Consider the following 24,835-nt stretch of genomic DNA (forward strand, 5'->3'; position numbering starts at 1 on the left):
TTACTTGGAGCCTAGGCCGGCCTCGCGTCGCATTTCTTCTCGGCGAGCATCCGCCTCTTTCTGCTGCACCTTGGCCGCTTCTAGGACGGCCTTCTTGCGCCTCTCTTCTTCCTCCTTGACCACGATCCAAACTAGATTCAGGGAAAACACGCACCCGTTAGCTCATTTGGTTCCCACGGATACGGATGCCACCTTTCCTCTCCCAAAAACAAACCTGCCGCAAGGAAGGGGGGTTGGCAGATGATGTGCATGAACTCGCCAAAGGGGTGCGGGCGACTACTAACTCGGTTTATCCGATTTGGAGTACTCCTTCAGCCTCGTCACGAAATCGTCGAATTCTTGCTGTCGCTCCTCCCTCGTCTCGATGCTCTTCTTGAGCAGGTCCGGGTTGTACTTTGCGCGCAGCTCCTCCTCTGTCGGCGTGAGTCTCATGGTCAGTAGGGGTCCTCCCACGCTGATTGCTACACCGCTGTAGTCGTCGTGTTAGCCGTGTCCGCGGCATGATTCCGTTTCACGGGGGGGGGGGGAGGGGGGCGAGGTACCCAACTAGGACTTTTGTCCAGAGGCGCCAGTTCGTAGGCTGCTTGGGCGGCATGGCTGGTGCCTCGGCGTTGCGATCTGTGCAGGTACTGTCCTTGACGGGGAGCGTCGTCTGTCGGCGCGGGCGTTGGTTCTTCTCGATGAATGGCTTGATTGCCGCGATTGCGATGATGCCGAGTCGTGAACTTGGGATCTGTTTGGTGGCGGGTTTTGATCGAGTAGTGGCTGAGCACCGCCGCTGTGCAAGATCCGTGTGGCGTCGGTGGTCCATATAGAGCGGGGTGATGGATCTGCGACTGCTCCGTACGTCATCGGTTTACGCTTTTGTGTTGGGACGCTCTTGTTCTTTGGGCATTGTGTTCCTTGGTAGTGCTGCGTCTTGGAATGGATGAGCGAAATCTCGGGCCTAGAGTTCTGTCTTTCTGGCGAGGGTTGCCGGCGCAGCCCCTTACATGGCATGGATTTGTGGTGTCTGCCTGCTACCCTACAGACACACTACGGCTTAACGTGACATGTGCACGGTCTTGAAGCTGAATACAGTGAAATTCACTGGGCTTAAGAAGAACAATTTTCGTACTAGTCATGATGGGGATATTGTATCTGATTGGATTGTACGCATTTGTCCATATAATTTCTACTGTAAAAGGGACCCGTGATATGCCCTTCGTCGGGCGAGACTGTCGGCATCGTCAAATATGGCCCACATATCCATGGGTAGGTATCTTTGCATCGTCTAGAAATGACATGTGGGTACTCCGTAACTCGTAACGAATGAGGTCTGTGATGACACATATTTTAAAACATCAATTCCCTAACCTTTTGTCACGTCTTATCAGTTAAAGAGAAGATTCTAGGTTGGTTAGCTTCGCTGACTTGTGCCGAAAATGTCGAGATGTGCCATGTAACGGGAGCACAAATTTGCAGAGCTATACTCATCCCTTCACAAGGTAATTTATCTGGAGACATTATCCACTGTATATAGATAGAACACGAATTACTATCCGTGGCTTCTCGATGCTTCGACCGAAATTTGTACATGAGTGTCGACAATCTTTGGACTCGATTCTGTGTCAATGTCCATACCCGGCCCTTCAAATGGCCAGGATATTCTGCAATTTGAACCAGCAACATTTCATTTGGAGGGAAACCCCACCAAATTCCGTGAGAAGCGGTAGATGACACACTATCTCATGCACAAAGTTGTTTGCTTGAGACCTGACCATATGAGGGTCTTTGAAGAGATTGCCTACTATCCTAGAAGATGGAGTGAGTATCAGGAGAGCATCGATGCCGCCGAATGTGAAATAAATATGCAAGTTTCATTGATTTGAATAGAGAGTGATATAGATCTCACAAAGTCAAATGATTTTCTTCCTGAACCGGCAGTAAATATGTACTATTTCTAGCATTGTCTCAGCCCACCAGCGCATCTCGGACCAGGAGAAAGGCTTGGCTATACGGCTCGAGTAGTATGCACCGCTGGAGACTCGCTATCCACTCCAACACCGTTTGTTGCCTTCTCTCTAGACCGGGACTCTGATTCCCTATCGAGAACCGCATCGTTGACCCTACCTCGATCCTGCGTACCCTTCCTCTTTTGACAGCACCTGGGAACTGCCAGGACTTTTATTCCAATATAATCTGCTGGATCTACCGTGAACGGCAGCGTTGAAGCTGCATATACTCCCCCATCATTCTCTATCTCGATAATATTTATCTGCAAGACTTCTGGGTTTTCATCGTCAGGCGGAACGAGGTGATCAAATGTAACGCCGTAATAGTCAATTTCGCTGTTAGTGTAGTCAGTAGCCATATATAATGAGCATTTACAGAAGCAAGCAAGAGAATCCGGGGCGAACATCCACTGGTGAGCTTTTTTGGAACAAAACTCTCATTGACACGTACTTCAAAGGCCGTATTCCTTCCATAACCCAACCCAGGTACTGGTCTCGAACTACCAGATCGCCAGCAATTTCCTCTGGTCGAGCCCGCCGCCCGTAAATCTTCTCGAACGTTAAATTTGCAAGTAGCGGTCCTGCAGGCTGCGGAAATATTTGGTTGAAGACATCAATCTGCCATTCTGCCTCGGGGAAGAGTCTCTGAATGGCAACAAGAGGACCCTCAATTTGAATCCTCAAGGGCTTTTCGGCCGGCGGCGGGTGATGATGATGTACAGGGTCCTTGCGGCAAGGCAGGATGTACAAATCGAGAGCCATCAGTTCTACACGATAGGGTGTGATCCCCTGAGCAAAGAAAAAGATGAAAATGTGAAAAAAAGAAAAAGGCTGCTACCCCAACGACAAGACGACAACTACAAGTGCCTTGGTGCCCCAGAATCCCAACCTGGAAGGTGGGACTGGCGTCTGGACCCCTGCCTGCAGGCTACCAGACGTGAGGCTCCATCGAGTCCATCAGACAGCGCTTCCGCGGAATCAGGTTTCTTCTCCGTGTTTCTTGGAATGTCAACAGACCGCCATCAGGCTTGGCCCAGGACATCGAATGTTTTGCGGCCTCTCAATTTTCTAGGAGGAAAGGGAATCCGCCTAGCATCCCTTCGTTGTTGCCAGATTGCGGCCTGGCTGTTGGCCGCTGAAGTACGCAAGCATACGATCCCAACCGCGAATCAAGTTACATCTTGAGATGGTGTGCCAACCAACCTCCTGAAGCTCAGACCGCGAACACGGCGGTTACAGACTGTCAATTTTTGAACAAACTCGCCTATTGGCAAGGACAAAGTCATACGTCTGACAAAGGTTGCGTGCTTGGAGTCATTTGACCTGTTTGTTGAAAATGTATTGGTGAGGACCTTGTCACGACCGGTTTCTGGCCGCCTTGGCGAACACGGCCGACGCACCAGCATACAGAGAGATTCCACGCTTATTCTCCCAATGTCTGACCACCATGAGTTGTATGTCCGAGTAACTGTGGCAGCGGCCATGGTAGAGTCCAGTTATATATTCACTGGTCTTTCTTCCGCCACTTACACAGTCTCGAACCTTCCAAGCCATAGGCATCTTCGACATCTTCAACATCACTCAGGCACGTTTTGCAACATCAGACCAAGATTCCCCCTTGTCGTCGTTCAACAGCAGCACTGTGAGTCCTCCACAGCCAGAACAGTGTGTATCTCCAAGACCAGTTACGGGCAAGCGCTGCGTGTACTGATGATAGTACTGCAGATGTGTACCACTTACACCGACTATTTCAATTGCGGGCACATCGCTGCGGAGCGGACTCAAAAGTGCCGTAGCCCAAACACTTGCCTTCCAACATATAAAGAGGGCACCACACTCCCGAGAAGTTGCGGAGCTACGATTTGCAACACTCCTCCGTCCTCGGACAGAGTGAGACGCTGATGACCAACCAATCTAATCCTCGGATGGGCGTTGATATGGGAGGATGAAGGTGGTTGCTTCAAGTTGGTGGGCCTGCGGTACTTTCAGATTGAAAGATTCTTAGTAAACAGATGCTATTACACAGCTATATACTCCATGTCAAAAGCCAATATTATAGCGGACAATTATGCTGGTATGCCGTGTGGATCTGCAAGCCTCATTGTTTCTGATCAGTGCTTTGTGTACCAACTCACGGCAATTCTCTGCAGAAGATTTTTGTCCATGTCTTTTATTTTGGAAGGCTAAAAAAAAAAAGGTGGCGAATGACATCTCATTATTGCAATTAAACTAGGTCAATACTTCAAAAGCCATCAAAACCTCTCAACTATACCGGCTCGTCCAGCCGTCAGCCTACACAAACCGCTGGGCAACATGCTTCGCGCCCCCCTCAAACATGCCTTCAAATCGGCCACCAACGCCTCGGGCCTCTCATGAGCTGCGAAATGGCCCCCGTCGGCATGAACACTCTCAAACACGACCGGTCCCAACGCGCGGCCCCACGTCCTCGGCCGCAGAATCAGATCCTTTGGAAAGTACGACAATCCCAACGGCACATTCGGCACGTAGCCGAACCCCCGCTCCACCCTCGCCAGCTCGGCGTGCTTGGACTCGTAGTAGATGCGGACGCTGGCCGCCGCGCCCGCCGTGGAGAACTGGTAGATGGACACCCAGGTCAGGATCTCGTCATCTGTCCAGGGGTAGTTGTCCGTCCAGTCGTGCAGCTTCTCGTACACCCAGGCCAGGAGCGCCACGGGGTCGGCGAGGGCTATGCCGATGGTGGACGGGCGCGTGCTCTGCTCCACGAAGTACCCGAAACCCTCTGTCTGGAACCACTTGGTCCGCTCGAGAAAGGCGGCTTCGACGTCTGTGTATGGTGTGAGCTTGTGCTGGAGGTAGAGGACGGGGGATTTGGAGAGGCCCGGAGGGTTTTGCGCGTGGACAAAGTTGACGTGGGAGGCGAGGCAGGATGATGGGTATTGGACGCCGATGAGGCGGGTGATGATGCAGCCCCAGTCTCCGCCTTGGGTGACTGCATTTGCGCGGTTAGCGAATTGTCTAGGTGGCTGATTTCTCCATTCTGTTTTGCTTCAGAGTGTGTGAGTGAGGACAAACGAGACTAGGTACCGTATTTGTTGTATCCCAGGCTCAGCATGACCTTGTGCAGAGCCTCTGCGTACTGGGGGATGCTGAAGCCCTTCTTCCTGACGCCGCCTGAGAAGCCAAAGTTCGGGAGAGACGGTGCGACGACGTGGAACGACGGCCCGTCGTTGGCGTCTGTGAGAAGCGGCAGGATTTTGGCGACTTCTGCAAAGTGTCCTGGCCCTGCGTCAGGGTTAGTGGCCAAACCTGCAGGAATCGTGGAATTACGACGAGCCGCACGTACATCCGTGGCAGAACAGGAGCGGAATGCTCCCTGGCCTCGGGCTCTTCTTGTGTACAAAGTGGACATTGAGGCTTCCAAAGCCGTCTACGTCTATAGTCGTCTTGAACTGCGGCAAATCGGCGTTGAGTCTGCCTTCGTGAGCGCGCCAGTCGTAGCCGTCTCTCCAGTACTTGGTGAGGCGGAGGATGTCGTCACGGGGTGCTCCGTAGTCCCAGTCATTTGAGAAGTCGACCTCATCGGGAAGGTCAGACAGTTCCAATTTGGCCTTGAGCTTCTTGATGGCGGCGTCGGGGACGTCAATCTTGAACGGAGTGATGTTTGTCATTTTTGCCCGTTCATTCGTGACTGTCGTTCGCAGCTTGAGTGTGAATGTGCCATGTGATATTGATGGCTAAGGAAAGTAGCAGCGAGAAACGAGACAACTCAGCGGGGGAGGTTCCTCCTCAATTGCGTGATTTGTAATGAGCCTGCATGTCGCCCATTGGAGGCGTTGTTATAGGCGTAGCCTCACATTGGCTGCCGTCGTGTGACAAGGTTTGCCAGCAAACGATGAATGCGGGCCGGTCTCCCACGCTTGCTTCCCTGCTGCCGGCCCCAGTTTTAGCCGTGAGATGCATGTAGGGCGGATCGGAGAACGATGCCGGCCAGTCATTTCGAGCTCAGTCCAAAAGTCGCAGAGTCAAGTGGGGCCGCGCCCAGCCTCCACTAACTACTTGCGAATTGCTACTTTCAGCAAGTTGATTTATATAATTGCCCGTCGCTCTTGCCCATCATGAGCACAGACACAGCAATCTCGTCAACAACGACACCGTCTCTACTAAGCTTCAATACTCGCAACACTGCGCCCACATTATCCATATCCGAACATGTAGCCAGCATGACTCTGCAACGTGCAATTGCTTGGCCTGCAAACGTGGCGAGCACATGTCAGAAGCGATGGGCAGTAAGTTTTTTTTTCCTTTCGCTCCTTCGGCGCAAAAAAAAAAAAGCATTTGAATCTAATTCCTTTGGCTCGCAGTGTCGATAAACTTCGATTAAAGGTAGCAGAACCAGTCTATGTCATATCGCCGCCACCATCCCCCTCGTTCAACGAACTCGGGCGAGAAATGCGCTGCACTGCCACACACCCGAAAGCTGAACGAGCCAAAAGTTGGTGCTATTGCTCGAGTTTAACACGCCTCGGTCATACAATTCGCAAAAGTAAGCTTGGCAGAATCGTCATGAGAGCTCGACCCCAAGATTCGGAATGAATGTACCATGGTGGCTCCTGCCGCAGGCATTTGGTCGACGGGCTTACGGCGCTGCACAAGCGAAAAATCCGAATAATTTCAGCATGCACGGCAACCTCTGTAACCAATATAAAGAGAATTGGATGTATTGATGCTTGTCTTCTCTAGCTCTCAGTGGCCCTAGCAGCGAGACCAAGTCTACTCCTCCCAGTATCGCCTCCTAAGCAAATTCGTCTTCCTCGACACCCATTTTCCTCCCGAATCTAACGCATACCCCCGTGGCCAATCATTGTCTGCATTCACTGATATACTAGCACTGCATTGATATTTGGCATCTAGATATTACCCCAGGGCGGCTAATCGCAAAAAAGCAGCCTCGCCCGACTCACCGCTCACTGCGTAGTAAGAAATGTCCTCATTCGAATCATCCTCATCCTGCTGTAGAATTTTGTCGCCGGTCGTGATGGCGTCAGACGACTGGACAGGATTATTTTCCTTCATATTAGTGGTCTGCCTACCCGCAGTCTCCTCAATTTTCTGCACATCAGAAATAACGCCATGCTCCATGTCTTCATTTGTGTCAACTCCAGACAGCGTCTCAGCTGCTGCAATATCGACAGGCTTAGGCTGACTTTTCAAGTGTGAATGGCGGTTAAACAGACAAGCCCGCCGAGCTGCGGCCAGAACAGATTCGCCTGGCTTGTACTTGTCACCCATGGCAAGCCGAATCATGACCCAGTGAAAAATCCACGGGAAACTAATCAACGGCACATTAGGTTTTAGCTCCTCGCTTGGGTCGGCCTCGTTCTGATGACTGACTGGTTCATCGTCGCCACGATTTCGTGCCTTGTTGACCTGTTCTTCAGTAACTTTATACATGGCAGCAACAAACTTGTCCAGCTGGGGCGCTTCGCTGCCTCCGGCAACATTGCAGCACTGTTCTCTGAACCGCTGCTTTACAACGTCGAATTCGAGACCCAGGTCTTCCTGTCTCTTGTAGTTGCTCGATATGCTGGTATTTGACATGACCCATCCCGTGTACAGTTCATACTCGGTTTCTACATGGTACTGAACCATCAGTCGTCGTATGGCAGAGTCGTATTGCGCCTTGATTTCTCTGGCTGCGGTAAGAGTACTCTTGTCAAATTCATATCTCTCAAGGATTCTCTCGTCGAATGAGTGCCCCCACTCGGGACGAAATTGGAACGTGTGTTTGGCCACTTCGTCATATAAAGCACCCAAGGCTTTCTTCGACCGATATGTCGACTTCTTCTCCATAAAATGCGGCCACCGTTCTGGCTGCATCTTGTAACCAAATTCTGCTGGTTCTCCGGTTTTCGCATAGTCTACGGCTTGAGAGTGCAACTCTGCTAGCCTCAAGCCTTTAATACAGAAGATTAGTACTAGCAGTTCACCGATGAGTACGGACGAAGCCACTTACATATCTGTGACTTTGGTCCATACATGTCCGCAAATGCTAAATGTGCGACTGCAATCAGACCCAAATTGTCATTCTTCATGTAGTTGACGAAGAATTCGCGTAAATCATCAACAGTAACATCTCTGTCTAGTTGTCGGGGACTTGGGGCTTCGTAGTCCATGGGCTTGTGATTCCATTCCTCTGGAATAAGTCTGTCATCCCAAATAATAAAAAAATCATCACCATCAAGGTCACCCCCAGACAACATGGCCGGCACCGGCCGATCTCCTTTGGATGGGAAGACAATAACGTCTTTCAAGTGTCGAAGCTTGGGGTTATTCACGGCCTGAACAACTCGAATATCTCCTGGGTGAAGTGACGGATTTCTTCCCACTATGCATTTCCCTTGTATAGTATTGGTTTTACCCTCATGACTTGGGTCCGTGAGCTGTAAGAAGATCTGAGGAAGTTGTTTTTCGTTGAGCTGATCAGAACTGCCTTCAGTCTCGGTAGAATGGCCTCGTAAGCTTCCACTTTCGTCCACGCATCCGAGGACAAAAGCGCTCTTCGGCACATGTATTCTCGTCTTTTCTTTTAAAAGGCGGAATGACCAGGATAGCCAGAGATTAAAAATATTGAGAGTAAATGACTCCTGGATGTTGTCTGTCTTGAACCCGGCCTTCAAGAGTTCGGCAAGAACCAACGAGGACTGGTTTTCGTCCACAAACTTGGTGAGTAACTTGATGGCTTCCGAGGTATCTTTTGTTGCATTTTCATACCAGCTGATTTGTTCCTTTAAGAGCTCCATAAAAATTTTCTTCCGCACCCCGAGACTTTCCAATATTGTGATTGTTTGACGATTTAGAGTTGCAGTCGAACGAGCTGCGCAGCGTACAATCTCCAAAGCCTGGAAATTGGATTTAAACTTTTCTTGAGATTTTCTGATGTGGACTTCCATACCCTGGGCTTGTGGCCAAACTGCAAGAACTCCTTTACAGCCTCCCATACGAAATTGAAATGCCGTCGGCTTATCAAATATATCCAAAGTCATTTCTTCCATTATGAGCTGAGAGAGAAACTTTGATATAAGTCCCACGCCGTCGGTGAAGCATTGACCATTTCGCTGTATGTCGTCAATGTACTTAATATCGGGCACCCATATGCCTTTAATATCCCGTGTCGTTGAAAAGCATTGCCCTAGACGTGCTGCGTATTTGGCAACGCACTTGATGTGGTCAAATTGTCCCATCCATGCGCGAATATCTTCGCAGGATAAATGGTCAGTAGGGCAGAAAAAGTATGCGCTGCTCTGTCTTAGCTGCGAGCTCCCGAATGCCAGGAATTCGTATTGTCGATCTCCAATGCGAATACCTTGAGATAAAGCTCTCTCGACGCGTTTCCAGACCTTGACATTATTATATTTGGTCTTTCCAAGCCGGACCAACTCGGACTCTTCGACGAATTGCACCCGTAGAAATCGATCCTGCACGTGGCTGTACTTCCGAACGACTCGGTTGGATGTCTCCACGGTTGGAGAGTTGAAACGGATGGTAGTCGGCGTTATAGACGCTTTGCGAACATAGGTGCAATAGTGCGGAATTCTTGCGGCAGGAACAAAGGCTGTAGCATCTTCCATACTGAAAAGCTTCATGGGATCAAATAGTATTTCATTTTGGTCCACGAGGTATTCGAGGCGGTGGGTTGCATCCATGGTTCGGAGGTTGTTGAGCTCTTGCAAGAAATCAATGCCGATTGTATATTCATTTAAAACACCCCGGGATATGCACACCTCGAGCTGGTAGCGGACCTCAAAAGGCAAGTGTATCTTTTGAGGCATACTAAGTAGAGCAGAAGGCTGGCTGGCGGGTACGGCCAGTGGATGCTCGAGATAATCCCACAAACTAGGGGCCTCGGTCTTGGTGTCAAAGACACAGCCTGGACGGACCAAAACATTCAAGTCGTAGAAAGCGGCCTGGAGATGCAAATACGCTGCCGAATTTTCTACCTTTTTGGGGTCAAAAGAAAGGCGGAACGTCGTCCATCGCCCGATATCGATATAGTCGTCAAACTGTGCTTCATTGTGGATAGAAATTGGATGCGCGTCATTGCTAACAGGAGAAATATCTGTAGCCCGTTGCCAAGTATCGCTTAAATTCCATGTTTGAGGATTTCCTTGGAACGTATCCATAATGTTGTCTACTTTCTCAAAATATTCTTGAGGGTAGGGCAGAGATATGACCCAATGCCGTAGCTCGTTCTCGTTGTCGGCAGTAGACTCCAGGATTGTCTTAATATTGGAGATTTTCAATCTCACTTGGCATTCCTTGGAACTTGAACTTCCCCGATTATCGACGTGGGAAACGGTGGAGAACGAGATGCTCATTATGTTGCTTCTCACATTAAGTTCCAGAGGAATGCCTGCTGGTGAATGGATGGTTTTCATTACTCGCATCAAGGATGGGCTCAACATACTACCGAACGCAAGAGAATTCAGTTTGAGTGTGATCCTGTCTGGGTATCTGGTGCTCTTCAATGTGCTAACCGGTGGCCGTTCGTCAAGAGACACCATTAGCTTGAGCCCAGTTGGATACCGTCGAGTATCCGGATGTTCGACTCGGACGGGTCCTCGGTCCCAGATATTGAGTCGTGGGGGAGGCTCAAAACGAATCTTTGCAGACATTGTTCCATTGCCAGACTTGGGATCAAAGAGATCTATCCACAAGATATTCCCTTCTGATGCAAACCATCTCCAAATATACTCTGCGGAGATGTCGACGGGTAGATTGTTGACTCTGATGGTTAAATACGGTCTTGTTCGCCATTCATTTTGGGAGTTCGAGGATGGAATCGAGGCAGTTCTCAGTCCTTCTATGCGACTTCCACTGCCTCTTCCGTGAGAAAGAGGATTCTGTTGTCGAGCTTCTGGCTTTATTTGTTGTGGAGGCATGTTTAGAATGAGGGATTCGAGGCCCAACGTTTAAACGTGTACCAGTTGCTGAACTAATATATAGCACAGGTTCCGTTGAATCAAAATGTGTATTCTGATGCGTGACGATGCGCCCGAGATATTTGCTCTGGAAACCTAGGAGTCTTAGGTTGTTGAGAATGAAGAATCCTGTGCCTTGGTCAGTATGGCTTAAGCGAATTCGGTCCGTAATGAGGAAGAATCTGACTGTGCACCTCAAAATAATGCGCAAAAGAAAGTTAGAGATACGTTTGGCCATGTGACAGTGGGAAGGCACGATCTGCACTCCGTGTGGTTTGTTTTTGGTTGGAAGGAGACGTGGAGGTGCTCAAGTGAGGTTTGTTACTCTGCGACTCGTCGGGGTTTTAAACAGATAAGTGCAGAAACTTCATTGCTAGAGCCACTTCTCCGTTTAGGGAAGAGTAAACGTGGAAAGTTGGTGAGGCAAGGAGAGAAGGCAAACGCATCCTGTGCGTCGGACAGGCAGATGGTCCATGTGCATCTGCGTTACTCACCCTTTTCTCACCTTTCTCCCACCTTGGCCGTGGAACCCTAGTATTCAACGAGCAGTAAGACACTTAGCATAAAAAGGATTCACAGAGAAATTTGTTTGATTAGTTATTGATCGGATACTGATATTCCCTACCGCGTTGGTTGTGTACGTCTCCTTTATGCAACACCAGCTTGTGTTCTTATAAATACTCAGGTGGGCCTCCGACACTAGGATGTATGACACGTTGAAAATAATTTGTCAAGTATTGAAGCTCTTATGAGCTGCAGTGGTTAGGATTTGTGGTAGGTGGCTATAATATACTGGCGCTTTCGACAAATGTGACATGGCACTTGAGAGACGAGAAGATATGCGCGTTTGCTACAAGCCCTTGAGCAACCTTTGATCTCATCTACAATCCTCAGCAACGAAGTACATTGCACGAGTATTGTGGCAATTTGAGTATTTTTTTTTACTACCAAATCGGCACGGAGACGACCAGTACATGATAATAAAGCAGGCTCATGGTTCCAACCGAATGCCGTCTGAAGTTTCTGTTAAAGCTACTTCTGAGCCGTGGAGGACAACAAGAGGAGTAGTTTCGTATACTATGAACGGCATGGCAACGCTGAAATATGGGGTCTGACGGCGTACAATCGTTCAACGCTGCGTTTTGCATAAACGTCTGGAGGAATAGTCTCATTCGCCTTGTGAATGGCACGCTTGCCTGCCCCTTTATTTGAGACGCGCTTATCCGTATACATTGGATAGAGGCAATCAACGTTGCGTTGGTCAGCGAGTGTGAGGATTTTGATCTTGTAACCTGCTATGACAATCTTTGCAACCCATCTTGTGCAACGTGTCGCGTGGTCTACAGATGGTTGCATTCCACGCTCCGTGACGGTGCAGGCATTGGCTGGAGAAACACGTGATACCCTGTACGTACGTACAGATCCCTTTGAATGTGCGTAGGTTCGGGTGTGGTGTATTATCTCCACTTTTTCTGCAATATCTCACCGGTACTAATCTAATAGTAAAATTAAGATTTATTTTATTAAAATAATAATAAGTAAGAAGGAGGTTTTTATAACTTAAAAACAATGACGACTTTTACTATTATTATATTTTTGAATGGAATAATATACCTTTTATTACTAGGTTTTTGGTTGGCTAGAACCAGAGTTCGGTACACCTAACGCGCCTTTGCACATTCAAAGGGATGCCGTGCATCTGGGGTGGTCTGCCCAGAATGTGAGAGGGTGAGCCGTAACAGGACTAGCGCGGAACGGCACAGGGGGAAAATGACGTTGCCGACGGCCTCAGTCCCGCCAGTCCCAGTCCGAAAAATTTCACGTCAAAGAAAGCAGGAGCAGCTCAAGGAAAACCCCGCTAGAAGGGGAAAAGCCAGCGCACGGCACGCAGCACGTATGTAGCTTTCACGAACCTTGCTAAGTGTCCACTGTAGCATTGTACCATGGCATGTACCCGGTACTGCATTGGTGCACCCTTTCAGGCGCTGGAATAGGTCATTTCGTTCCAAGGAATACCTACCGGTACTGATACTCGTAATGCCACGCGACACGAACGGAACTTCGAAAAAAAGAGGAAGGCGCAACCCTGCAAGTAAGCCGCCCTCCCTCGTCAAATCCGTCAACTCTCGACGATCCCGAAGTTTCCTTCTTCCCCCCCTCAATACCAGCATCCCTTTCTGTTTCCAGTCTGCGTGTCTAGAAATCCTAATCTTGCGAGCGCGGCTCTGATCAAAGGGCTGAGTGCCTCTGGCTTTGGCTGGCTGCTGACCTGACTCTTCCCTTTCCTTCCTTAGCCTCTGCTTCTTCATGGTTGAGCCTGCCTGCGATTGTCTGAACTAAGTCGACATCCGGACGTCCCACACCCCTTTTGACTTTGCACCACTTGTTACCATCAACTCGTCGACCACCTACACAATATTTTGCGGCACACCGGTTAGTTCTCCGTCAACTATCAGTCGCGCACGCGCATGCTCTCTTACAATTGTGTTTCTTTTTCCGTAGTTGCCCTCGCACATCGCCTAAGATGGTCTACCTCCGACACAACCAGCTCCCGGCGCTCAAAGAGTACAAGTACTCTTCGGTTGATCGGTCGCTCACTTCCAAGTACATCCTCAAGCCGTTCTACAATAATTTCGTCATCAAGCTGTTTCCCATGAGCATGGCCCCCAATTTAATCACACTGACTGGATTTCTGTTTGTGGTGATCAACTTTTTGACGCTCCTGTGGTATAATCCTACCCTCGACCAGGACTGTCCCGCTTGGGTGTATTTCAGCTGGGCTCTGGGTCTCTTCCTGTACCAGACTTTTGACGCCGTCGACGGTGCTCAGGCGTGAGTCCACACCCCGTGGTTCCCGGATAACCCGCTCCTTTCGCATCTCGGCGTCAAAGTCAGCCAAAACCGAAATGGAGTTCGAGCCGATTATGGATATTGACAACTAACGCGACCCGTAGACGCCGAACCAAGCAATCCGGTCCCCTCGGCGAGCTATTTGACCATGGTGTCGACGCTCTCAATACTAGTCTTGAGGTTCTCATTTTCGCTGCTTCTCAGAATATGGGCCAAGGCTGGAAGACGGTTGCGACTCTGTTTGCTTGTACGCCCCTCTCGCTCTTCCCTTATTGATGCGTAGAACTGGAAATGCCGATTGCTAACGTTTCGTTGAATTGTAGCTCTCCTCACTTTCTACGTTCAGACCTGGGATGAGTACCACACCAAGACACTCACACTCGGCATTGTCAACGGTCCAGTCGAAGGTGTCTTGATTCTGGTCGCCGTTTACACTCTGACTGGTTTGCTCGGCGGAGCCCACATCTGGCAGCAGAGCATGCTCAAAGCAATTGGTATTCCTGAGACCTTGGGAATTCCTACGTTAATTTACGAGCTCTCCTTCACCGAGTGGTACCTAGTCCAAGGCGCCATCGTCCTAGTCCTCAATACGGTCGAGTCTTCCTTCAACGTCATCCGAGCCCGTCATGAACGAGGTGACCGCTCCCGCGGGGCTCTTGTCGGCCTGTTGCCTTTCTTCGGCGTTTGGACTCTGATAGTCACCTATCTGCACCTGCAGCCCAACATTTTGTACCACCACCTCGTTCCCTTCGTACTTTTTGCCGGTATTGTCAATGCCTACAGTGTTGGACGGATGATCACAGCCCACCTCGTCAAGCTTCCCTTCCCTTACTGGAATGTCCTCAGCATCCCCCTAGCGTGCGGTGTTATCGACTCTCTTGGCCCTGTTTTCGTCAAGCGATTCGGCATTGGCTGGCCTAGCGCTCTTGGGCACGACGAATACCAGGTTTCCTTTGTTTTTCTCATCCTTGGTATTGCTTTTGGTGTCTATGGCAGCTTCGTCGTCGATGTCATCGTGTCCATCTGTGACTACCTCGATATTTGGTGCTTGACTATCAAGCATCCCTATGACGAGTTCGGCCCCAAGATCAACGGCGAGAAGATTCACTAAGGTGCCACTCTACTGAGATCAACTCTTTCAACCAACTTGGGAACCAAAAACGGGTGGGCGCCATCATCAGGATGTGAAACGATTGCGAATAAATGCCTTGTCAACACAACAAAAAGACGTAAGAATGGACAGATTTAGGGAGATGCTATATGATGGTTTGAAACGTGTAAGAACGAAGGTCATGAGCATAAAGATACAAGCGACCGGTAAAACGTGCGGTTTTACTGTGCCAAGGGATTCTTTCGATTGCAGCGTCTCGTGCTGTCAGTACTGTTTTGTGAGAGGGACATAGAGACCACGGCCTTGCCGTGGAAACGGAAAAGAAGGAGGGAGATTATGTGTTGCAATTTAGGGAACAGACATGTTATAGGAGTTAGGAGGGAAGGAGTCTTTAGTTGTATTAGTTGCTTTTAGCTTTACATTGCGTAGATTCTTTGCATTGTATAATATTAATTCATTTTGACCCCACTCAGGTTCGCCTGCCCGCTTTGTATTGCCAGTACTCTGTACAAATCTGCACAGCGCCCACCGTGTATGGCGTACATCGCGAAGCCGGCCGAATCCCTTACACAAAGTCTGTGAGTCGGCTTTCCTATGCGCGCGGCGAGGTGTTTCGCCGTCTGGTCGATGTCTTTCTGCCGCTCTCCTCTAGTAGCGCTCGCCGTCAGCAATGCACCAAATTAACATTTCGCCGTCTGAGGTGCGTCTCGAGCACAGTTTGGAGTTTTTACGGGGGAAAAAAAAAACACCCCGTAGACTTGATGTACAAGGCGTTCTGAGACGTCTCGGCACTGCAATCGGGCCAGAGTCTTGGGATCATGCACTTTACCGGGGTCCTTGGACCAGAAGCCACGTAGAGCCAACTGAGAAGGCTGCGTGGCATACAATCTCTACATCCCGGCCGTGATGTTGAGCGACTCGAGCGAGAACGCAAGACGACCAGGTTGCTAGCTTGAGATGCCTGGCATGACAAGCGATGCAGAGCGCGGGTAGACGGCTAGATTGCCAAGGGAGCGTTCTTATGTTTTCTAGTGGCCGTAACTTAGCGGCCAGGCTACTGCAGCCTCAACAGTCTTAATCCTATTTAGTGGAAACGATTCCGTCTTGCCAGGGTCCGAGCGGCATCATCACTTAAGCATGACTAATAAGACTCCGTTTCGAAAACAGACCCTGGTGTTGCTTACGAAGATGCGCTACAAGGTGCAATACAGGAGGAGCTGAGTGGGAAGAGACTCAAGAATATCAGGGAAGAAGATGGAGGGGTACAAAAAGTACAGTCTGTATTCAAATGTAGCTGTAATCGTGTGTGCTGCACGAAAAATTGAATAAATTGAAACTGAATAACAAAACAACGCCATTATAGCAACAAGACTTCGCCCGCAGCCCAACCCTTCCCCTACGTCGGTCCAGATTTTCCACTCAAGAAAGAGACAATTATCCATATCATAGCATCCAGTTCAGGGAGTTGCTGGTATGATCACACTGAACCTGCTCGTACATCAAGGCTCCGGTCAAGCCCCCTGCCCAGAAGTCAACGCACAACAGAGCTGCTGACATGGTGCCGGTTTCCCATAACTGGAAATCAACAAACAATGGTCGGAGGCCATGTTTGATGGATGAGATCGGAGAGTGAATACTGCGTTTACCAAGCTTGCGCCATCCATGATATCAAAAGCAGCCCAATATGTGGCAGCGTACAGCGCCGCGTGCGCCGCCAAATACTGATGGGTAGGGAAAAGGGTGTATCATGTATAGCCCCCAAACCCACAAGTGAAAGCCAATCCGACGCCTTTTTAACCCAAAATGCCCCCTTAACCAAAACACCTTGTTTTGAAGCCTTATAGCTTAGTTATTAGTTGAATTGCATCGCATCATGATAGACATGGCCCTTCATCAGGCCAATTCCAGAGGCAAGCGGTTGTATATGACCTCTTCAGCCCAAGCGGGGTGAGCGACTATAAAAGGTCATCGGAGCCACTTGCCACGCTTTGCTCCATAGCATACACAATCGTGCGCTCCGAAAAGACAGGGCCCTGTCCGTCGCATAAAGCACACGATTTCAATCTTTCACTGACATCACCGACATCGACAAGACCTCGTTTGTAGAGATCGTGATTAATGATGAAGTCCCAGGCGGCACCAGCAGCGAGCAAACGCTCCCCATTGTCAGAAGTGACAATGCGATGTGAGGGAGACTTGTTTTTGTGGTTTTGAAGAACGTTGGAATAAAAGTCGGTAGGGTTATACCTCATGGGGCCGGTTGTTGTTGGTTCAGGTGAGTGCGAAATATGATGTCCGTTGCTCACTGAAGAAGTGGCTCTCAGGATCTCGTTTTCTGTTGAAACTTTCTGCAGATCCCGCTTGAGTCTCTCATTCTCGACCGACGCCTGCTGTTGCGCCGCCTCCATGTGGGCAAGTTTTGCTTCCAGATCCTTGACATGCTTCTCTTTCCGTTCACGAAACGCACGTTGTCTAACCATGGTCATGTTAAACATATTTGTTTCGGGTGAGTGTACGAAAAACATGGCATTGAGCACTCACGCTGCACGGTTCTGCGCTTTGCGTCGCGATTGGGCAGGTGTCAGGGAATCATCCTCGTCACTACCCCCTCGAGTATGACTGTTGTCATCAGCATCGGACCTGGGTCCCGACAGAGTACTATTGAGGGGGCCATTCGAGCTAGCAGCTTGATGATGAAGCTGTGAGATTGGTTGCTGGCTGGCATATGTCGCAGGATTCGGAGGAGTTGGTGGACTAAGAAAGCCTGGAGTCTGGTGTTGAGAAGGGTTATGAAAGCCTTGGTTGTATTCGAAGCTTTGAAACTGGTCGGTATTGGGATTACCGTCGAACCCCTCCTGCATAACACGAATGACTGTTAGTGATGAAAGGATATATGGGGTGATGGAACAACAATGTTGTACGCGTTGACACTTTCAAGGAGAGGGAAGGGCAAATTCACGCCATGGTTCAAAGGAACTAGGTACAGAGCCGTTTGCTGCAAATCCATCTGGAGTTGAGCAATGGTGGGGTGGGATGAAGAGGAGGGAGAGCCAAGCGCGAGCATGGCATGGCCTTTTGCAGACACGCGAAATCAAGAGATGGATACTGACTGCAGGAGAAGCGGTGTTGTAGTCGTCGGAGCCCGCAGAGTGAGAGTTGGACGGCGTCAGTGGGGGAACGCTCATGAAGGACTGGTAGGGTTGGCCAGCCGTGAACGGGAATGGTTGCGACGAGTAGTCCATGGCGGTTCTGTGGCTCTGTGGCTCTGACTCTGTGACGGTTGGCCCTTTGACGCTGTGCTGGCAGAACGAGACAGACGGGAACTAAGAGGGCGAGGGAAATGCAGGAGAGGCGAGTTGGCGATGGAGGCGATGGAGATTGCGATTGGGAAGAAGCGAGATATAAGGACGAGATGGAGAGCGCAAAAGTCGAAGGAGGGCCTTTGGGCATGAGACGACGCAACGGGCGATGGTGGGCTGAAGTGGTCGCCTGGTCCCCAGTTAATGCGTGTCGGAGGTGAAATGGTGGCGTTAACCCGGTAGGCATGGGGACCTGATGGGCGAGGGCCGAGTCTGTGGGAAGGCACGATGGGCGATGGCGGGCGTGCCGGACTTCCAGGAGTTGATGCTCGATGCTCGATGCTCATGACATCAAGACGAGACGAGACGAGACAAGGCTTGAAGGCGCATGGCACATGGCAGGTGCAGCACGGCGATTCAAGTTGGAACATAGCCATCAGGATCCATTCTCGGTACGCTTGGGCCGTTAGCCTTGTAGGCCCGGTCCCATCCCTTTGACTGCGTTAAGGTGCGTTGGATGTATCGAAGTGGGGTTCTAGCTAATAAGAAGCCTTATATTTAAAGGTACATTAAATAACTAGGAATAATATGATAACAAGAGTATTAATTAATTAAGGTATACTTAAAGTTACTTTATTTATTTATTTATTTTAATTTAAGAGGGCTTAAGTATATATCGTAAGGTAGCTGGGATGTACTGAGCAATAGTGGGGCCTATACATCCAACGCATCTTAACGCAGTCAAAGGGATGGCTTCTGGAACTAACCAGACACAAGTCGACGGGGCCTGGCCTAGTATGTAGTATAGAGAACATGGTCGTGGTTGGTTCCGCAAGAGTACATGCACATAACATATTACAGCCTTGTTATTTGACGTATGGATCTAGCAGATTGATTGACAGCTCGCCCTCCTGGCTCGACATCATTTGCAGGAGCCGTGTTGTGCTTGGGTCTGGTACTTTGGTGGAGGTGGCGTCGTCGTGTGTTGACATGTTGCGACAGCGGAATTATTTATTATTCGTTACTTACAGCGGCCAACTGCCTGCCAATATTTGAGCTGCCCGCTAACCCCCGCTAACCGCTTGCCGTCTGCTCAAGTGGTTCATGCCTGCCGATCCCCGGGCGCGGAAGGACCGACGATCAACGCACCTGCCAACAGACAACCGGACTGAACTCCAGCCGCAATGTTAGTGATGCCCCGCCAAGCTTAGCGATCTCCATCGGCAGCTCTAACTAGGACCAACAGTCGATGTCGAGCCTTGACCAAGCAAATTCAACAGCATCCTTCTCATCACTAACTCCGTGGCTCATCACCGCATAAACCCTCCGCTCATAAGTCATAACCCCGTAACGGGCCTGGTTTTCCCATGGGACACCACGCCCGCCGTCGCATTTCTTCGTTTCACCAATTCTGAATCTAGAGTCCACGTTAGGAGCCCAGCCAACTCTCTCAAGCCACCAACCACGACGAGCCTGGCCCTCCAATCTCCACCATACCGCCTAACCATGAACAACACAGCTACAGAGCATTTCGCAACCAGCAGACTTTTGCACACAAGTTCTCGCCTCGAATGCCGTTAGTCCTGGTGGATCCTCTGCCACAATCCTGCCGGCTGGTGACTAACTGCCAACAATCTGCGTCGCCAAACCGAGACTAACTACTCACTCCACCCAAGGCAATAGTAACCATTGTACATCTACTATACTGGGTCGTGCTATTCGTGCTACCAACCCTAGCTATTCGTGCTACTACCGCTCGATTTGGCCTAGTGGCTAACTGCCCACACCCCACCACACATTTTCACATACACCCACATGGTCGTGCCCGCTTTTCAAAAATTCAATCGGTAATTTAATTTAAACCTATCATTTTTTTAATAACACGAGCTCAGGCGAGCACCGGCAGGGCATGAAAACGCGATTTCCGGTGTTTTTGATGAATGTGTACACATTCACGGGCCGTCAATTATTCCGCTGCCGCCGTGGGCGCTGCCCGGGCTCCCAAGGGGTCATCCATCGAAGCTGCGGCTCTTCCAGCTGTGTTTAAGGGATAATTTCCTTAATTTCCGGCGACCCTGATACTGCTGCTTGCTCCGTGGCTTGTCTACCTGTTGATCGAGTATGTGTGCGATTTGCAGCGTTTCCTGACCGCGCCCGCGACCGTATTATGAGTCTTCGTTGTCGTTGCGTCTTAAATTGTATTTCGTGATAACTCCCTTATTGCCAGGGCAATGTATGTGAAATTATATGGCGGGGCGTGGTAGGTCAGGGTGTAGGCCTAAAATTAAGGTGGGGCATTAGCACGAATAGTTAGGGTTGGTAGCACGAATAGCACGGCCCACTATACTGCACCTTGGGAAGCTCTCGACTTCCATTTTTGGTTGTCCTTGGCAGAAAAGGGAACGGTGATTATATCCCTTTGAATGTGTTAAGGTCCATTTTTCGTACCGGGTAGGGGTTCTGGCCAATGAGAAAAACCGTGTTAAACGGTATAAAGTCTCACTAAGAAGTAATGTGATAGTGTAAGTACTAGTAATATTTAAGTTTATAAAGAGCTACATCTTCCTATCGTGGCAGATATGATTACCGAAGAAGTACCTGTTAGGTATCGCAGAAAAGTGGACCCAGTACCTCACTTGGACCTTAACACACTCAAAGGGATGGGGAATAATGCAGTTGCGGCTCCTCCGGTGATTTGGTACGGAGGTCAACATCACTCACAACACAACATGCGCCAGTGCAATAAAGGGAATACTTGTCGAAGCCGCATGAGTGATACAATATACTCTTGGGCAGAAGATGGTGGTGAGGGCCCTGTTGCTAAGCTCCCAAATTATCTCCTCGGATGACTGACAGCGTCAATAGTCGCTCAAATCTTGTACGACACTGGGTATGACAGCTCCGTCTTGTGTTTCACTCCATAACCCAAGAGTAAGGCTCCCTCGTAACCTCCAGGACCATACTAGCGGCGATGCTTCCAAGTCCTGCAAGTTGCCCGATGTTGCCAGCCAACAGTAATGGAATAGCACGTGTGCCTAATGCTAGGTACCAGCAAGACGCGCGCATTACGACTACCTGGGTTTAATATTCGGCAGGCTTTGGTTTCGGTCTACCCGAACATAATAGGTGCAAACCAAATTCTTAATCCTTTGGGGGCTGGGATGTGGTTGGTTGGTTGGTTGGTTTGTTTCGTCTTACCTGCGGGATGTCAACCTCACAACGCCACTCAACTAAGTCACTGACGACCGATGCGACTTCAGGGCAGGCTCGCCCTAGTCCATAATTGACGTAGATCGTGCAATCGATATCGATCCTGTCTCAGCCGCTAGCCTGTCTAGAACGCATGCCCTAGCTCAAGACCCTGTCTGTCAGCTGTCAACTGTCAAAATGCCAAGGACTTTTTTCGAGTTGGCCTTGTCTCTCTAATCGAGGACCTAGGGCCTGTCCTGTCGATCGCTCTATTGTCCGGAGTACATACGGACTAGTACAACGGGATCGAGAAGCCTTGCAGCTCCACTCTCAAAGGCCTTGTTCAGAAGTGGAATTAAACCCGAGGCTTGTCTCACCACACGATCCTAGCTTCATATGTTGGCTTGTAGTCTGCGCCTGGAAGTAGTTGATTCCGTTGTTTGCGGAATTATCTGCCTAATATCCATCTCTTGCCTTCTCTATCCGCCCGCTTCAAAGGCGCCAAACACGATGTGACCAGCGGAACTGGGCTTGTAGGACACGATATCCCGTGCCTTGCCCTCAACGCCCACATGGCTTCCGTATTGCTGCCTTTGACACCGAGATCTCTTGACCACCTTTGGTGGCTACAAGCCCATTGATGCCCTGTGCCAGCACCTCCACGTCTGCCACCTGAGACACGGATCATGGGGCAGGCTCGTCAGAGATCGATCTCTCACTCCTCCTATTCAATCCGTTGTCCCGTATTCGCTAGACAACACATGAGCTTATGGAAATCACAATACAGAGTCTCAAGTATTTGATTGTTATTTCATTTCATTTGTTTCCATGCCGTTCCTTGTCCAAAGAGACGTTTAATACCTTGTATCTTTTAACCAAGCCGTGAATAGCCATGACACACTCATGATCCGTGACATCCTTGTCTATTTTGCACCTATCTTACTTCCAGCTCACTGTCATTACGCCGCTTACGGCATCAGTCTCTTGGGAATACGAGGATACTGGCTAGCCAAATGCACGCTAGGCAAGTTCGGATAGCAAGCGAAGACACGGTCAAGACCGATGTCACCACCACCGTGGGGAGGCACATCGGCACTTCTGAAAACGTCCACGTAACTCCTTGATACCAGAGCTGCTGGAATACATGCCTTTCTTGCCGATTCGAGCCTCCAGCACATCCGCCAGGCGGACAGATCAGGTCTCCCGACCGCGCATGGAGAAGTCAAAAGCGTTCGTAAACTTGGGGTTCTCTCGATCTTCGATAGCATAGAATGGTCGTGCGCCCTCGGGGAACTTGTCGAGAACGTAACGTCGGTCTTGTACTTTTGGCGGACCAAAGCACCCACAGCCCTCTCTTGAAACGTTGACATGTCCGTCAGAAACATTGCGGTACTCTTCAGCGCCTTGACGAAGAAGAGCCCGCCCCTCGGCAAGAGTGAGTCGAAACTCCTCCCCGGGCTCGGGTAAGAGGAATTCTTCTGAAGGGTAGACGGTTCGAATCAACGCGATCTGGTCGGCGCAGTGGGTTGCGAGGCCCCGAAAGACGTAGAGACACACCTTCTCCAGCATCTTACACACCTCGACACAAGTCCTCGATTTCCATTCCGAACCGAGACTAGTAAAATAAAATAATACAGACAAGAAAAAGATGTCAGATAGCACTTCTAGTAATACATTCCACCATCAACAGCGGGTGGTAAGAATGGGCCCGGGGGTAGACAAACCTCGGTCATATCTAAGAGTGTTGGAATTCTCAGCCCTGAAGACAGATCCAGTACAGTAGACGCGCTTTCTCCCACCGACAATCTCAAAATACTTGTAGAACTGAGGAGACTATGTGGGATAGGTCTGCTTCTCGAAATACTTCAACCCAAAGACATTAGAGCCGCCCCTCGAAGGCGGCACCATTAAGACAGAGAGGTTCGATCTGGCTGAAACCTTGGGGGCCGATATACTGAGCAAACAACTTGCGCGTGGCTACGCGCACATCAGAAATGGCCTGCTGAACGGGAGGACGCTTATGAATAGCAGGGTTGTCTAGATGCGTCGCCATGATGGCACTCGCCACGCTGTCATAGGCGTGGCCTCAACTGCCTTCCCGGCCTCTTCAACAGAGACATCAGCGCCGCATCCTCGTCATCAAAGTTCGTCACGGCCTGACCTGCAACCACGAGCTCCGTGCCAGGAACCTCGGGACCAGGCGCAATGCGGGAGCACCTGGTGATGCGCAGCTCGTAGTTGGAAACGCGCAACACTCTCATCGGCTCGAGGGGCTCTTGATGGTTTCCTCCGCCAGGACAAAATTCTCGAGCGTCAGACCTCCGATCCAATTCACCATTCGCGTGGAAAAGGTTTCCCCTCAGGGTTAGCAGCCACAACACCCTGGATAGCCCAGTTTGTCTCGCGCAGCTCAACAAACTCCATCCTTTGCACCCTGCATTCTCGCGTTCTAAACCCATCCCCTAGATTTGATCGGCTTGTCAATGTGCTCATCTCCCACGTTCTTCAGATTGACCCTCTCAGCGTCCATATTTGCCTGCGGCATAACAGCGCCGTAGTTGTCCGTGGCCGAATCCTCAGCATTACCAGCCGCGGCCTTGGCAGCAGCCTACTTGGCATGGTGCTCTGCCGCGCGACGAGCCCTTTCCGCCTCCTTCTTGGCTTTTGCTCAGGCCTTTTTGAGGACCTTCTTGGAGGGTCCGGCTTCGCCCTCGCCCATCTCGCCGTCGACAACAACAGCAGCAGCCTTGGACTCTTCGGGGGGATCTACAGGGACCAAGAAATAAGAGATCAACGGACTCTGTCACGTACAGGGAAAATGGGGTTCGCGTGCGGTCGAGGCAATTGCAGCAGCTTGGGGCGAGCTGCATCGGTGGCAGCAGTGATTTATGATTAAACTCAACGTTTCTATCCGACGTTTAGAAAAAGTCAAGGTGTCACCCCTCCTTGGCGGGACATCCCGCCAGGTGCCACCCCGTCATGACTGCACCAGACTCGATGGAGTCTGGTGCCGCTAGCCTCTTCGGTGAGCTCCACAATCGCCTTCTGTGGACTTCTTCGAACCATGATGTGACCCTCGGAAAATGTACACGGCACATGCAAGTACATATGCTGACTGCTGTACATGTGTTATATGTCCTTGGGTGACTCAAGGAATGTTCATTGATGAGATACGGAGTACTGAACCCAACTATTTATTCAGAAACCCGCATTTATGGATATCAATGAGATAGAGAATAGATCTTCAGTCTCATACGTAAGTGCGCAGGTCTTGGGTTGTTGCTAGACAACCAGGGTATCCATCCCTGTAGCAAAAAACTGCATTCAGCTTATTCTAGGCATAAGACAAACGCACGATAAATACTGTACGTATCGACAATACAACGCGTACTTGATGGCAACGAGAGCCAAACATACTGACTACGGGACCAA

General features: G+C 50.0%; 8 protein-coding genes across 8 annotated transcripts; 1 reads left to right on the top strand and 7 right to left on the bottom strand.

Annotated features, from left to right (window-relative positions):
- Window positions 1–811, bottom strand: cbp4_1 (Assembly factor cbp4; the record flags this gene model as incomplete). Its single annotated transcript, XM_007809024.2, has 3 exons — window positions 1–131; window positions 285–469; window positions 543–811. 3 exons carry the CDS (start codon window positions 809–811, stop codon window positions 1–3), a joined length of 585 nt encoding a protein of 194 aa, XP_007807215.2.
- A 998-nt stretch (window positions 812–1,809) lies between these two features.
- J3458_009366 (uncharacterized protein) lies at window positions 1,810–2,967 on the bottom strand. Its single transcript, XM_007809023.2, has 2 exons — window positions 2,446–2,967; window positions 1,810–2,330 (listed from the first exon to the last, which is right to left on the bottom strand). Exons 1-2 carry the CDS (start codon window positions 2,754–2,756, stop codon window positions 1,994–1,996), a joined length of 648 nt encoding a protein of 215 aa, XP_007807214.1. The 5' UTR covers window positions 2,757–2,967; the 3' UTR covers window positions 1,810–1,993.
- Window positions 2,968–4,040: 1,073 nt separating this feature from the next.
- J3458_009367 (uncharacterized protein) lies at window positions 4,041–5,754 on the bottom strand. Its single transcript, XM_066119736.1, has 3 exons — window positions 5,320–5,754; window positions 5,061–5,258; window positions 4,041–4,965 (listed from the first exon to the last, which is right to left on the bottom strand). Exons 1-3 carry the CDS (start codon window positions 5,642–5,644, stop codon window positions 4,247–4,249), a joined length of 1,242 nt encoding a protein of 413 aa, XP_065975532.1. The 5' UTR covers window positions 5,645–5,754; the 3' UTR covers window positions 4,041–4,246.
- A 1,136-nt stretch (window positions 5,755–6,890) lies between these two features.
- J3458_009368 (uncharacterized protein) lies at window positions 6,891–10,351 on the bottom strand (the record flags this gene model as incomplete). The annotated part of the gene is made up of 2 exons (XM_066119737.1): window positions 6,891–7,930; window positions 7,990–10,351. 2 exons carry the CDS (start codon window positions 10,349–10,351, stop codon window positions 6,891–6,893), a joined length of 3,402 nt encoding a protein of 1,133 aa, XP_065975533.1.
- Window positions 10,352–13,126: 2,775 nt separating this feature from the next.
- Window positions 13,127–15,380, top strand: EPT1_1 (Phosphotransferase). Its single transcript, XM_007809020.2, has 3 exons — window positions 13,127–13,786; window positions 13,909–14,051; window positions 14,128–15,380. Exons 1-3 carry the CDS (start codon window positions 13,479–13,481, stop codon window positions 14,913–14,915), a joined length of 1,239 nt encoding a protein of 412 aa, XP_007807211.1. The 5' UTR covers window positions 13,127–13,478; the 3' UTR covers window positions 14,916–15,380.
- Window positions 15,381–16,870: 1,490 nt separating this feature from the next.
- J3458_009370 (uncharacterized protein) lies at window positions 16,871–18,157 on the bottom strand (the record flags this gene model as incomplete). The annotated part of the gene is made up of 3 exons (XM_007809019.2): window positions 16,871–17,387; window positions 17,457–17,770; window positions 18,026–18,157. The coding sequence occupies 3 exons, from the start codon at window positions 18,155–18,157 to the stop codon at window positions 16,871–16,873; spliced, it is 963 nt and encodes a 320-aa protein (XP_007807210.1).
- A 4,440-nt stretch (window positions 18,158–22,597) lies between these two features.
- On the bottom strand, window positions 22,598–22,972 carry J3458_009371 (uncharacterized protein; the record flags this gene model as incomplete). Its single annotated transcript, XM_066119738.1, has 1 exon — window positions 22,598–22,972. The coding sequence occupies one exon, from the start codon at window positions 22,970–22,972 to the stop codon at window positions 22,598–22,600; it is 375 nt and encodes a 124-aa protein (XP_065975534.1).
- Window positions 22,973–23,282: 310 nt separating this feature from the next.
- J3458_009372 (uncharacterized protein) lies at window positions 23,283–23,456 on the bottom strand (the record flags this gene model as incomplete). Its single annotated transcript, XM_066119739.1, has 1 exon — window positions 23,283–23,456. The coding sequence occupies one exon, from the start codon at window positions 23,454–23,456 to the stop codon at window positions 23,283–23,285; it is 174 nt and encodes a 57-aa protein (XP_065975535.1).
- Between the last annotated feature and the right edge of the window lie 1,379 nt (window positions 23,457–24,835).

This window comes from Metarhizium acridum (genome assembly GCF_019434415.1).
Source record: "Metarhizium acridum strain ARSEF 324 chromosome Unknown scaffold_141, whole genome shotgun sequence".
Lineage (NCBI taxonomy): Eukaryota > Fungi > Ascomycota > Sordariomycetes > Hypocreales > Clavicipitaceae > Metarhizium > Metarhizium acridum.

What these genes read in the sequence shown, in the direction of transcription:
- J3458_009366 (XM_007809023.2), bottom strand. Translation starts at nt 2,756, where the DNA reads ATGGCTCTCGATTTGTACATCCTGCCTTGCCGCAAGGACCCTGTACAT. An exon ending in GAAGGAATACGGCCTTTGAA is followed by an intron (nt 2,331 to 2,445) that starts GTACGTGTCAAT and finishes CTACACTAACAG; the next exon opens with CGAAATTGACTATTACGGCG.
- EPT1_1 (XM_007809020.2), top strand. Translation starts at nt 13,479, where the DNA reads ATGGTCTACCTCCGACACAACCAGCTCCCGGCGCTCAAAGAGTACAAG. An exon ending in GCCGTCGACGGTGCTCAGGC is followed by an intron (nt 13,787 to 13,908) that starts GTGAGTCCACAC and finishes CGCGACCCGTAG; the next exon opens with ACGCCGAACCAAGCAATCCG. An exon ending in GGTTGCGACTCTGTTTGCTT is followed by an intron (nt 14,052 to 14,127) that starts GTACGCCCCTCT and finishes GTTGAATTGTAG; the next exon opens with CTCTCCTCACTTTCTACGTT.
- J3458_009367 (XM_066119736.1), bottom strand. Translation starts at nt 5,644, where the DNA reads ATGACAAACATCACTCCGTTCAAGATTGACGTCCCCGACGCCGCCATC. An exon ending in GCTCCTGTTCTGCCACGGAT is followed by an intron (nt 5,259 to 5,319) that starts GTACGTGCGGCT and finishes ACCCTGACGCAG; the next exon opens with GGCCAGGACACTTTGCAGAA. An exon ending in CCTGGGATACAACAAATACG is followed by an intron (nt 4,966 to 5,060) that starts GTACCTAGTCTC and finishes GCGCAAATGCAG; the next exon opens with TCACCCAAGGCGGAGACTGG.